Source organism: Anas platyrhynchos, chromosome 1 (genome assembly GCF_047663525.1).
Source record: "Anas platyrhynchos isolate ZD024472 breed Pekin duck chromosome 1, IASCAAS_PekinDuck_T2T, whole genome shotgun sequence".
In the NCBI taxonomy this organism is placed as follows: Eukaryota; Metazoa; Chordata; class Aves; order Anseriformes; family Anatidae; genus Anas; species Anas platyrhynchos.
The window spans coordinates 84,091,348-84,103,602 of record NC_092587.1 but is presented as its reverse complement, the minus strand read 5'-3'; the positions used below and the strand labels follow the sequence as shown (position 1 = coordinate 84,103,602).

At 52.3% G+C, this 12,255-nt stretch overlaps 1 protein-coding gene across 1 annotated transcript; it reads right to left on the bottom strand.

Moving 5' to 3' along the window:
* Positions 1-4,253: 4,253 nt before the first annotated feature.
* TRIM45 (tripartite motif containing 45) lies at positions 4,254-10,831 on the bottom strand. The gene is made up of 6 exons (XM_027449688.3): positions 10,396-10,831; positions 7,873-8,606; positions 7,151-7,280; positions 5,126-5,240; positions 4,786-4,912; positions 4,254-4,573 (listed from the first exon to the last, which is right to left on the bottom strand). Exons 1-6 carry the CDS (start codon positions 10,752-10,754, stop codon positions 4,425-4,427), a joined length of 1,614 nt encoding a protein of 537 aa, XP_027305489.3. The 5' UTR covers positions 10,755-10,831; the 3' UTR covers positions 4,254-4,424.
* Between the last annotated feature and the right edge of the window lie 1,424 nt (positions 10,832-12,255).

Sequence of the window (12,255 nt, the reverse complement as noted above, 5' to 3'; positions counted from 1 at the left end):
GAGGAAGCATGGAGCATCTCAGCTCCCCCCGCCATGCCTTTGACTGGTTAAAGTCACTGGGGAACAGGGGAGACCTCCTACACCACCCATAAGGAAACATTTAATTTGATTTAAAATAAAATATAACACAGTCCATGGTCTGGTAGCTGGATGATCCTGAGGTCAGAGTGCAGCAGTCTCCCACACAGATCCGCAGCTGACCCATCACTGGTGGGGTGCAGACAGGTCCCACCTGTGGGTCCCCTTCCTGGCCCCATTTGCAACATGCAGCTTCTTCTACCTCTCTGCTCCGTGCTAAGAGGTTCCTCTGAGCTCAGAAGAACCAGATCGGTGTGGCGATGGCCCCTTTTCTGACTGATATTTTCTTCTGCTGGACTCCTCCAGACCAACCTACTTCTCTTCCCTGAGCCCAGCTCCTGCTGCTTTCAGAGTTGTTACAGTGGACATGAGGGGATGCAAAGGAAAGAAACTAGAGCAGACTCTCTGAGCCTTTCCCTCAGTGTCTGGTCTCACTTGAGGCTGGGATTAGGCTGAGTAACTCCTGGGGATAAGAGGCTGAGAAGGGCAGAGAGACGAAGATGAAGAGAAGAGAAGGGAAGGCAGCTTTCACCACTGTTTGGTTTCCCGAAAGGGAACCTGCATATTTTATCATCTATGTGTGGACTGCTTTCCAGGAAAGATGGTTAAAGGGGAATTTTTGATAGTCCTTTGACATCTCCAGTGAGTTTCGGTGGTTGGTGGGAGCTAGCAAAAATGATGATGTCTGGAGGAACTGGGAACAGTCAAGCCCTATACCCAGTCTAACCAAAACCAACAACAAAACAATCACCACCAACACCAAAAAAAAACAACATTAGATGTTCAGATAAAGATGCAGCATAATATTAACACTCATCAGTAACCAAACTAGCTGCAAAGTCTACTCCTAATGCTCCAAGACGGGCTGCTACTGAAAGCTCGTCCTTCATCGTGCAGCCTCTGAATGGAACTGAGGAAAGGACATCTCAGAATCGCTTATGCCCCGTGATGTTTGCGATAGTTTAAACTTAAAATGCAGACTTTATACAGTTTTCACTTCCTCTCTGCTTTGGCAAGGAATAACACTTTTTAGTCTGATTCATTTTGTAGCATTTTGCTGATCACCAAACTTGTCGCAGATTAGCAAGGCATTACTAGAAGATAAGAATAGCTCTAGGCCATCCCATCTGGTGGAAAATAAACTTGAAGAAACATCCTCTTGCCCTCGGTGACACCTGATTTACAGCTGCCCTTGGTGCACTGCGTGAACCAGGTGTCCCCTTTCAGCACTGGTTAACTCTGGGGCGACGATCAGGTTACTGCCACTTTGGAAAAACAGGTCTGGCTCGGGCACAGGCAGCGCTGGGGGGACCAGGGCAGGTCCCATTCACCCGGGGTAACATCACGTTAATTACAGAGTAGTTCTCAGGCTGGAGACTACCCCTCTCCATATGTTTGTAAGGTAAAAAATGAGCTATTAAGGATACCTGACATAAAAAAAAAATAAGGATCTGTGGTAACAGAATCCTTTCAGCTCTTACCACTTCTGGATTTATTAGCGATATCCCACCAGACGTGATGGCAGGAGCTGGTCCCACATGGTCTGAAAGCTGGTGAGCGTCTGGAGAAGAGACATTGGCTTCCTTGGCTGAGGCTGCAGAAGGCCCAAAGGGTTACTGGTTTTGCTGGGCCCCAGGGCTGGCCACATCACACGCTGCCTCTTGCCCGCATGAGGGAACGGTGTGGGCAGGAAGGGCTGAAAGTGGGTCAGGAAGAAAAAAAGTAATAATAATAAAGGAGGGGGGAAGGGCAAGAAGACATTCAGTGGTCTGCAGGAGGCATGGGCACAAGAACCAGACATGCCCTTCGTGGTACAACTCCAGAAGTAATAATTGTTCCAGGAGAGTTCCCTCACAGCACGTTCATGCCTTATTTCAACGTCACTGGAAAGCTGGGGAAGGTATCTGTGAAGGAGAAGAACCAGGAGAAGATGCAGTTTCAGCCGGCTGACAAGCAGCAGAACTTGATGAAACGTTCAAGAGAGGTGAAGGCGGTCAGCAGGCTGAAAAAGATGAAAGCTATCCTTGGGATTTGGCCCAAAATGTTGGAGACCATTCTAGCCTCGTGTCCCACACCACTAACAATGGTGTCAAGAGGTGCTTGAGGGGCACTGCAGATGGATGCACCGGTGGACCCAGCCTGGAGGCTGGAAGGAGAGCCTGGCGCTGCCTCATCAGCTCTGCCTGTGCCTGGCCTCACCTCAGCTTGAACGGAAGGTGGAAGAGGCAGCAGCCAGAGCAAGTCCTCACCTCAAAACAGGGAGGTGGTGAGCTGCCCTGGGCTGGAAGTGGGTGAGAATCACCACAGTAGGATCCGCTACCCTCCCATGTTTTCCCTGCCTGGAGACTAAGTCATCCTCCTGCCTCTGAAAGCTTCTCCTCACCTTCATCACTTCCTTTCTTTCCTTCTTTTTTTTTTTTTTTGGCTGCAGTTCCCTGAAGGTTTTGTGTTCACTGGTGTAATTCTCACAATCAGCTTCTTGGAAAATATCAGCGCCAGGGTGTGTAAGAGATGCATAACATGAAAACACGTTCTTCAGCTCCACGCTCCTTTGTGTTGGAGAGGACAGTGATATTTTAGACAGAACTTTTGTGCCGAGAAGGCAGTGCCGTGCTTATGCCTTCCCTCTGTAACACAGCTGGGAAGTTCCAATTAAAACCGACACACATGGAGGGGTGGGAGGGCAAGAAATAGAAAGGCACAGAAAAAAAACGCCACATTTCTTTTTACAACATCTTCCGTTTCTGAGCACATAGCGAGGACAAGAATGGGTTACAGTTTGTTCCATTAAAGATTGCCTCAAATTAAACTTTCACTTTGAAATTTCAGAGTCAGCAGCTCGGAGGCTTAAATTGCCTAACTTGGAGACTTAAACTGCCTAACCTTGCCCTGTCTGACAGCCCTTTCTGGATGATTAATGGACAGCTCTAACCAGCATTTGCATAAGGCTATCTGTCTCCTGTGCTGGGAGGAAGAGGTTCCCAAACTGGCTTTGTAGGAGGGAAGAACAACACATCAGTCTTTTAGGCCTGAGCAAGCAAACAGACAGCACAGATTTCTACTTTAACAACCCGGCTATTATCCTTCAGAAAGCCAGAACCAGCCCCCGCTGTTGACACTAGAGCAGCATTCCTCTCCCCAGTGACCAACAGTCAGACCTTTGTCCCCAGCCCGGCTCCCCAGGCAGTGCTACGAGACCCCAGCGACATGCACCTGGGGCTGAAGTTACTCCCGGGGCAGCAGCGTTCCCGGTGTCATCGGCACAACCGTGTTTTGTTCAGGAAGGTACCCAGGCAAGTGGCAGGCAGCAATCTGCACACTTACAGTTGCCCTCACAAGAAATTGCCTCTTCCTCCTCCTCAAAGAAGCTGCTTCCCCAGCTATAGGTTGGCAGCATGCATACAAACCCAGTAGATGCATCCTTCCTCCCCTGGGGTGAAGGGAACAAGCTCTCCTAAAATCAGAGCATTGGCAAGACAAATCCAGCAGATCTGCTGAAATACATCTCTTGATGCTGCTCTTCCCTAAGTTTGGGACAGCTACCTGTGCGCTTGCACCTCTGGCTCCTACAGAGCCCTCAAACCTTTCCTTGGAGAGACAGATGCTCTCCTGGATCCCACATCACCCCCAACAATGTTGTGTCCCAAACCACCTCCATGGAGAACACGCAGACCAAGTGAATTACATTCTAGTTCCTGTGCTCATCAGTGCCGTGGGTTTTTCTTGAATTTTTCAGTTAAATTACTGATCTGCCTTGCTCCTACTTTGCAGGGAGAGTGTAACGAGACTACAGCTCACCTGGAGAAAACAAGAGAGCTGCAAACACAACAGATCCCAGGAGTGCGACTGTGCTATATGCACACATTCGAGGCCAGAACCCAGCCAGGTACCTGAGGGGGAGGCAGAGGCCGCACTGAGGCTGCCAAGCCTCTCCCAAGCACGAACACAAAGACTGGAATGCGCCCCAACAAGCAGCTTTGGCCTCTGGAGAAGGACAGCAGACTGCTGATCCCACAGAATGAGGTACACCTTGACCCTCCTGTGAGGTAACTGCTCAGACCGAGTTTCCCCTCAGAGGCTGAACCCACAGGTCCTGAGTCCTCAAAAGTGCGGGCATCAGTACAACTCCTGGAATTTGCTCCTGTTCGGGCACAAAACAACCTTGCACACACAACCCCAGGCGGAACAAAAGGCACAATTTTATTTTCCCTCATCCCATTCCTCAGTTCACACCCGTCGCACTGTGTATTTTCTGGCAACAAGGCTCTGTAGTGATTGTGGGGATCTTTGTGGCTTGCGTTCATCCACCAGGAAGGACCTGAGCTCCCAGGGGCTCACCTGGCTGCTCAGAGTGCCACCGTCCTGAGCAAGCTCCTCTGTGAGCTGTCATTGGGTGGCCCCAAACACTCTGAGCTCTTTGTGACTTGTCCACAGCATGACCAGTGGGGACAGCCAGGGTGGCCTTTGTGCCCATGGCCACAGCCTTGGTAGCCACCTGCAAGAGAAAAGGCACCATCAGCTTGACCAAGAGGGGGTCAGAAAATCCCAATGTGCCACGAAGCGAGTGCTTCAGCCCCAGGACTTGTCTAAGAAAGGGAGGTACATGTGTATTTAAACCCAAAATTGCCAGGGTTCCATAAAAAAGGGGAATGACCAAACAAACAAACCCTCCTGATGTGAGCAGCACAGGGAAAGCTGCACGCTCACCTGGCATGGTCCCCCCACAGGCGCAGCGAGCGGCTTTCTGCCCTCCACTCGAGCAAAACGTGCAGCAGTGGAACACTCCTTGGTGCTTGCGGAACTTGCTTTTCACCGTCAGGGTGAATGGCGAGCCCTGCGGAGGACAAGCAAGCAGAGGATAATATCAGATGGTGTGTCTGCATTTGCAGAAAAACAACCGGGTGATCCTGTCGGTCACAGATCAATATGATCAGTTTTAACTGCCAAGCGATAGCAGCAATCCTTAGGAAGATTTTAAGCAAATACTTAGAAAGGAAAAAGTGTAAAGAAGAACCAATAAAAAAAGAAAAAAGAAAAGAAATGCTACCTGTACATGCTGCCCCTTCACACAGACGCAGACAGCATATAAGCCTGGCTCCTCAGGGCTGTAGGAAACATGGTAGGTCCCATCACCGTTATCACACACCGTTGGTTTGACTGCACTACGAACAGACAAAGAGGAGTCCCAGAGGTCACTGACTGGCAGAAAACTGCTCCCGAATTCACACATAAACCACTGTTTGGCCTAGATATGTGGTCGGCTCCTCATCCTCACCCATGTTCAGCAGCTGTGGGTCTCGAGTGAGCTCGACAGGATGCGTGAGCAATGCTCGAGCACTGAGCGGCTTTCACATACACCTGCTACCGGGAGCTGCAATAACCATGCAAAGGAAGTCACACAAAGCTAAGCTGTGCTGCAAGGATTTGTGGCAGCACTGAAAGAGCAGAAGGTGACTGACAGCACACTTGCAAACCAGATGATCCCATCTGATAAGAGCCCTCAGAAATGGGGTAAACTCAAAGCTTCAAAGAGCAGCTTGCCTCCAGGAGAGCCCATGAGGAAGACGTAAGGCAGGTTTGAGTCACTTCAACCACTACCCAACTGCATTGAGCCCAGCTTTTCTCTTCGACTCTCTGAGGAGTTCTAGGTCCTTGCTGGTGAATCCCCCCTTTCCCAAGTGAAGCTCACTAGGTTTTAAAGGGACGCTGGTGGACAGAGTGACAGGGAAAAAGCATCAGCTAGTTCCTTGGGAACTGATGGCCTGTTTCACAGGAAGAGCTTTCTGCAGAAAATTAGCAAGCAGCTCTGCGGAGAGGAGGTGTTCTCCCTACTCCTCACTAATTAGTCTCTTGTGCCCCGCGACATGAACGTCTTTAATCTTCCAGATTTGTAGGTTGTAATCCCCATCCCCCACCGCTTCACATCAGTACAGCTGCCTACATCATTTCCTGCCATGAACTGTGTGGTGACACTTCGTGCTCTTCAGTAGCTGCTGTGCCTCTCCCCAGAGCCAGACAGCTTTCAGCAACGGATGTAGCAACTGTACAAGCACAGGAACAAGAAACTGAGTTAATGTGGCCACAGCGACCTCTACCCCACAAAGCAAAATCCACATAAACCTCCTGTTTACACCTTCCCACAACACGAGCACACCTGACAGAGGAAGGTACGTTGGAACAACATTCTTGAACAATGATATTTTATTGACAGGCACCTGTGCACCCAGTAGTTTCTGTATGGCTCATCAATACTTCCCCATAGCAAGGAATTTTAGCGTCCTATCCCTTTTTCCATCAGGTCATCCCCCCAAGACTGAATCCTGGAACAAGTTAAGCTGGTTTCGTGCTCTAGCTGCAGTGTGTGCGCTATAAAACAGAACAGAAGCTTTTCTAAAGAACTGAACCCCAACTGATTCTGTTATTTGCATTAAGGTCTCGCTGCTTCAAAGAAGAAGCGTGGCATGGAAACAGTTACAAAATATTTTTCTGGTCGGTCATTTTCACTGTGGAAATGGGAGGTCAAGTGCAGCCTTCCCTGCTTGTGCTAGAAAACCTCCAAGCATGTTAAAGTGCTCAACACTTGCAACTACAGGAAGAAGCATGATGAAGTCCTAACAATGATCTTTTTTTTTCCCCAGAACGTTAATTTAAGCACTTCCATCAACTGCCAGAGGTTCCTGGGCTGAGTGGCCTGGCTGTCTAACTCTGATGTTGTTCTACACTCGTTAGGTATTAACAAAACAGGCGCCCTAGGTGTCTGCTGGTGGTGGTGTGGGGGAAGCAGCAACAGCTCGCTCTGACAATGTGCAATACCCACTGTGAACTGAAACCTTGAAGACTCGTTACAAGTGTGAGTCAAACTCCACACGGCTGTAAATGACCTCTAGGAAGCACTGCTATGCTGGTGGGAAGAACCGTCCTGCCTTTTCCCCTGCCTTTTCCCCCTCCAGATCATGACCCAGATGCTGAAGCACTTCCACCCACCTGCCCAAACGAGGAGGGAGCCAGGGGAAAGGAGACAGAAAAGCAAACCCACTGTCTGTGTTTTGTTTTTTTTTGCTGAAATACCCACCAATCCTTCTTGTCCTTGTGGGTGATGGTGACCCTGACGGCCTCTCCTCCCCTCCGCATCTGCTCTCCCGTGGTGTCATTGCAGAGCAGGGTAAAGCCAGTCAGCTCGTTCTGACGGGCGATGCAGAGATCTGCAAGGCAGAGAAACAGGACAAGAAAGGATTCAAAAGAGCCACAATTGCCACCTCCTGCCCACTTGGTAGCATTTCACTCCTATCAGAGCATACCCAGGGCTCTGCTGCTGGCTATACAGCTCCCTCCACCCACAGGAAAAAGCAAATGCACCGCTGGGGACCAGGAGAGTGCAGAGAGCCCTGTATGGACCACCCTGTATGGACCAGGGTGCTCATGGCCCAGCTGGAGACTTCCCACCTCCAGGTGCACTGTGCAAGCTGGGGGGAGCAGGAAGAGCCCCACCGTGCAGCATGGAGCCCTGGGAACCTCAGCGCTTACCCTTTGACATGGGAAGGAGTGAAGGAGCCCTGGGTCTGTCAGTGATGTTGCAGAGGGCGGCTGCAGCTGGCTCTCGGGCTCCCTGCTTGGCACAGCTCCTGTGGGATCTCATCCCCAGCAGCTGCCACCTCTAGCAGGGCTCCAGCCTGCTGCATCCCTCTGCCCCCCTGGCCTGCAGGGAGCCCCCGGCGCCTTAAGCCGCACGCTGCATGGGTACAGGGAACGGAGAGGTGACTTTAGGGAGCACTGAGCGGCACGGCACCCCATTACCTTCCCCGTGCAGGGTACACTTGGCTGGATCAACCACTTTATTGAGAATGGCCCCAAAAACCTCATAGCCGCAACATTGCCCTGCCCTCTCCTGGGGAGAGAACTGGATGCTGTCGTCCACGCTGGGGCGGGTGCTGTAGGTGACACTGTTCAGCTTCGCCAGCCGGCTTGCCACCACCCCTTTGGTGATGAGGATCTCCAGGTCCGAGCCGCTGCTCAGCAAGCGCTCCGTGAACTCCATGCCTGTCCTCATGTCCAGCAGCAGCTGCTGCAGCTGGGCCTTCTGCAAGTGCAGCAGGTTTTCCTTCTGCACCTTCAAGTCCTCCAGCTGCTTCAGCAGCCGCTCCCGGTGCTCCTCGATGGCTTTCACGTACCCGCTGGCAAACAGACAGATCTCTGCGGCCACGGCCTCTGCACGAACGCGGACGGCACTGCCCATGCCATCGATCTGGCTCAGCGCGTCCTCCAGGGTGCTCACGCGCTGCTGGGTGCTTTCCAGCAGCACCCGCAGGGAGTCCCCGTGCCTGTGGACAACGTTGCTGGCCAAGTCATAGGGGTGCTGCCGGTGCCTGTCCACGACACAGTCCCGGCACACGGGCTGGTCACACTGCTCGCAGAACAGCCGGAGCTCCTCCGATGGATGGGACGGGCAGAAAAGAGGCCTCCCAGCCTGGCCACAGTCCTTGCTGCTCTCCAGCTCTGTCACAGCATGAGAGGCAGTCTTCTTCTGTCTCCTAGAAGAGAGCAACCATGAATTTATGCACGTTGGACACGCAATGCAAGCACCCAAGACCCCTTGTGAACGCCGGTCTGTACAGACTGTGCGCTGCTCCCTCCTGCATCCCCTGAAATTCACTCTGCACGAAGGACCTGAGGACAAGGCTCTAGACAAAAGAGGACAGCATTTGCAAACAGCTCATTAGAGGCTGCTCCCTGGCTCCCTGTATGCTGTCAGCACAATTTTCAGACACAAGAACCGCGTGCCCCACCATTGCCACACAGAGACCAGGGAGCGGGCTGTCAGGCTGCTCCTGACAGCATCCCCTGCACAGAGCCTGACAGAAGTGGGGTTGCTGCAATTACCCCCAGAGCCTGCCGTGACAAAGGCAGCAGGTGGGTGATGTGGAAAGTCTTGAAACAGCGTTGCTCACCCACAGTCAGGTCTGGATAGGAACAGGCAGTGTCAGGTTCCTTAACTGTCAGCCCAATGATTTCCACCAGCTTTAAATGTGCTGAGGCAAATGAGCTCTAATAACCCTTAGGGAGAAATCTAGTTCAGGGAACAGCCGGACGACAGTCTGTTGGTAAAACATTGGTTATTACGAAAGTCAAACCCCATTTCCTTTCGCTGCCAGGTTAGACCCCACTCAATGGAGACCAAGGATTGGATACGAAGAGCCACCCACCGTGTGACAGGGCTGCAGGGGAGTATTTTCATTTTGTGCTGTTTTGAATGCCGTCAGCTGGTTACTGACCAGAACGTAAAAGCTGTCCCTCCTTCCTTGTCTCCTGCACTAATGACTACATGTGCAGAAGCTGACTTCTGGTAGTTGCAGAGGGAGCTCTGAGCCATAGGCAGAGAAACACCCTGAGGACCAAGCTCTAGAGTTGTTCTGGCAACACAAAGCAAGCTAATCACAGAGCAGGATGTGGTCTATTTTGCTTTTGCTTCCCAGTGATTTCCCTTGGGTCCAGCACACTTTCAATGCCTTCTACCATTATTTCCTTAACGTCCTTCACATTGACACTTCCCTGACTTTGACCTAAGACATCTCTCACTTATTCCACAAGACACGACAGTGGCACTCAGATACTTAGAAATCTTCCCTGCCCACCGAGAAATCTCTTCAAAACTGTTTTCCTTGGCCCCTGTTCTGTTACACCATCAGGAAAAGGCAGGTGCAAGCCTGCAGATGTTAACAGGGCAAAGAAATGATACCCGTTCGTATGACAGGAAGCATGCCACTGGGACAAATTTTCTGCTGCTTTATGCCCCTGTACAGCTATTTCTGTCAGTGCAGCAGCAGGCTGCCAATCAAGGTCTCGGTCTATCGCTCTTCAGCAGCTCGCAGGGGCTGCAAGGCATTAGCTAACCGGAATGGTATGCTGAAAATTGCAGCCCCACGGAAAGGTAAGTAAGAGTCTAAGCCATTTCACCACAGGCACCAGTATCGGCAGGGGGAAGGGCAGCGAGCGGCTCCTTCTGGGGAAGGAATTTGCTATGAAATGGAAAGGAGCAGTGAATGAAGAGGGAAAAGGCCGAGCTGATTAACCCAGGCTAAGAGACTGCCCTGCCTGGTGCCTGTGGGAGTTTTCCTCAGCCGGCCTGTGACCTCCTTGCCTCAGAAGGCCACCCAGGCTTCCTGACGCTTTTATCCCAAGGATAAAACTCTCCTCACCCTGCTCACCGCAGCCTCCTCCTCTCCACCTCCTAACCCGCCTGCGGCCACCTCTCCCTCCTGCCCTGCTGCCGAGACCCCCTCCGAGGTCACAAACCACCCCGCGGGGAGGAAGGCGCCTCACCTGTGTGCCTGGCGGCAGAAGGGGCAGAGGGCGGCCCCGCACGTCTGGCAGCGCCCCACGGCCGCCCCTTGGGCGCACAGGTCGCAGCCCGGCCGGCCTCGGCCCAGCGCCACGTAGTCGGGGGGGAGCTGCCCGACCCCTCCCGGCGGCAGCACCACCTCGGCGTCGCACAGCGGGCACAGCACGCTGATGGCGGCGGCTGTGGTGGCTGTGGTGGCTGTGGCGATGCCCGCCCGCGCCGGCTCCCCCAGCCTGCCGAGCCGCCTCAGGCAGGGCGCACACAGCGAGTGCAGGCACGGCAGCAGCCGAGGCGCCGCGCAGGGCTCGGCACAGGCCGGGCAGCGCCAGGCGGCCGCCATGCCGCCGCCCCGCTCCGCCCGGCATCCCGCTAACGGCCGCCAACGGCCCCCAACGGCCGCTAACGGCCCGCCCCGGCTCCCCTCACGGGCCCGCCCCGGCTCCCCTCACGGCCACCCGGCGCCCGCCCCCCGCCGTTGCTACGGGCGACGGCGGTTGGGGGCGGTTGGCCCGGGCTAACAGCAAAAGACAGACACTTTATTATTATTATTAATTATTATTATTATTATTGTTTACGTATTTCTTTATTTTTTGGTTGTCTTTCGAGCTTTCTGTGCAATAAAGCAAGCGGGCTCGAGGCGAGCTCGCCACAGGGGTGTTTCCTCCGGGCTCCCCAAACTCACCCGTTCTCATCTCCTCCCGCTTCATCTCTCTCCGGCACAACGCGCCGTGCTCTCGCACACATCGCACCCAAACCCCAAAATCCGCTGTGTGATCGCTTCCCCCTCTGCCCCACTCCTCTTTGCTGAGGTGCTGGAGGCACTAAGCCAGCCAAACCTGGAGGTTTTGCTGCTCAGACACCTGCTGTCCTCTCCAAGCCAGGCCTCTGGCAGTAGCTCCTCTCCCCACCATGGGCAGATGTTTCCACTTCTTCCATCCCCATACTTCAAGGTTTAACACCTGGCATGACTGCTCCACAAAGCTGCTGCAGGCCACCTTGGACCAGCCTTCGCAGCCAGTCTTCACAACAGAGCCTTTGCCCCCCTGTGAGATGTGTTCAGTCGGGTCTTTGTGGGTTTTCCTCCTGGATGGTCACAAAATCAGTGAACAGCCCGATGCCTGTGCAACTCGAGCAGAAATAGTGTCACCCAGCCCAGGTTCCTCCATGGCTGCCCTTGGAGATCATCTGATAACTGCGTTGACTCATTTCACCTGGGAGTTCAGAATATTGTAGGAGATGGGCTTTGAAACGAGATAACATTAAAGATGCTTAGACTTAGATGGTATCTACAGAATTACTTTTATCTGACTAACTTGTAAGCTCCTCAAAGAATGAAGTCAGAATTGTTTAAACCAGAAAAGGTCTTTTCTATAAAGCCGCGTTGACTAACGGCGATGATACTGGTAATAACATGTTGCATTCAGCCCTTCCTGACTGGACTTTACACCAGCTTTCCCATTAGTTAGCCTAGGAATCACAGAACCATTAAGCTTGGAAAAGACCTCCAAGATCATCTGGTCCAACCACCCTCCTACCACCAATATCACCCCATAAACCATGTCCCTATCTGTCCCATCCTGCTGGCCCTTTTGAATACCAACATGAAACAAACGACGTCTGAGATTCTGGATTTTAAATTTCCTAAATTGTGTTAAAAATCAACAAGCAAGGGAGATCTTCAGTCAGGTTTTTTGAGGACTGCTGAGAGCAGATTATCTAAACCGAGCAATGTGTAAATACTTAATATCGCTAACAGTGTTAACAACACTTTGACTCATAATGTGCAATACACTCAAATCTTTCCAGGTCTTTTATGCGGTCAAGGCTAGGTCACGGTCAAG

What these genes read in the sequence shown, in the direction of transcription:
- TRIM45 (XM_027449688.3), bottom strand. Translation starts at nt 10,754, where the DNA reads ATGGCGGCCGCCTGGCGCTGCCCGGCCTGTGCCGAGCCCTGCGCGGCG. An exon ending in TTCTGCCGCCAGGCACACAG is followed by an intron (nt 8,607 to 10,395) that starts GTGAGGCGCCTT and finishes GCTCTCTTCTAG; the next exon opens with GAGACAGAAGAAGACTGCCT. An exon ending in GTGTACCCTGCACGGGGAAG is followed by an intron (nt 7,281 to 7,872) that starts GTAATGGGGTGC and finishes TCTGCCTTGCAG; the next exon opens with ATCTCTGCATCGCCCGTCAG.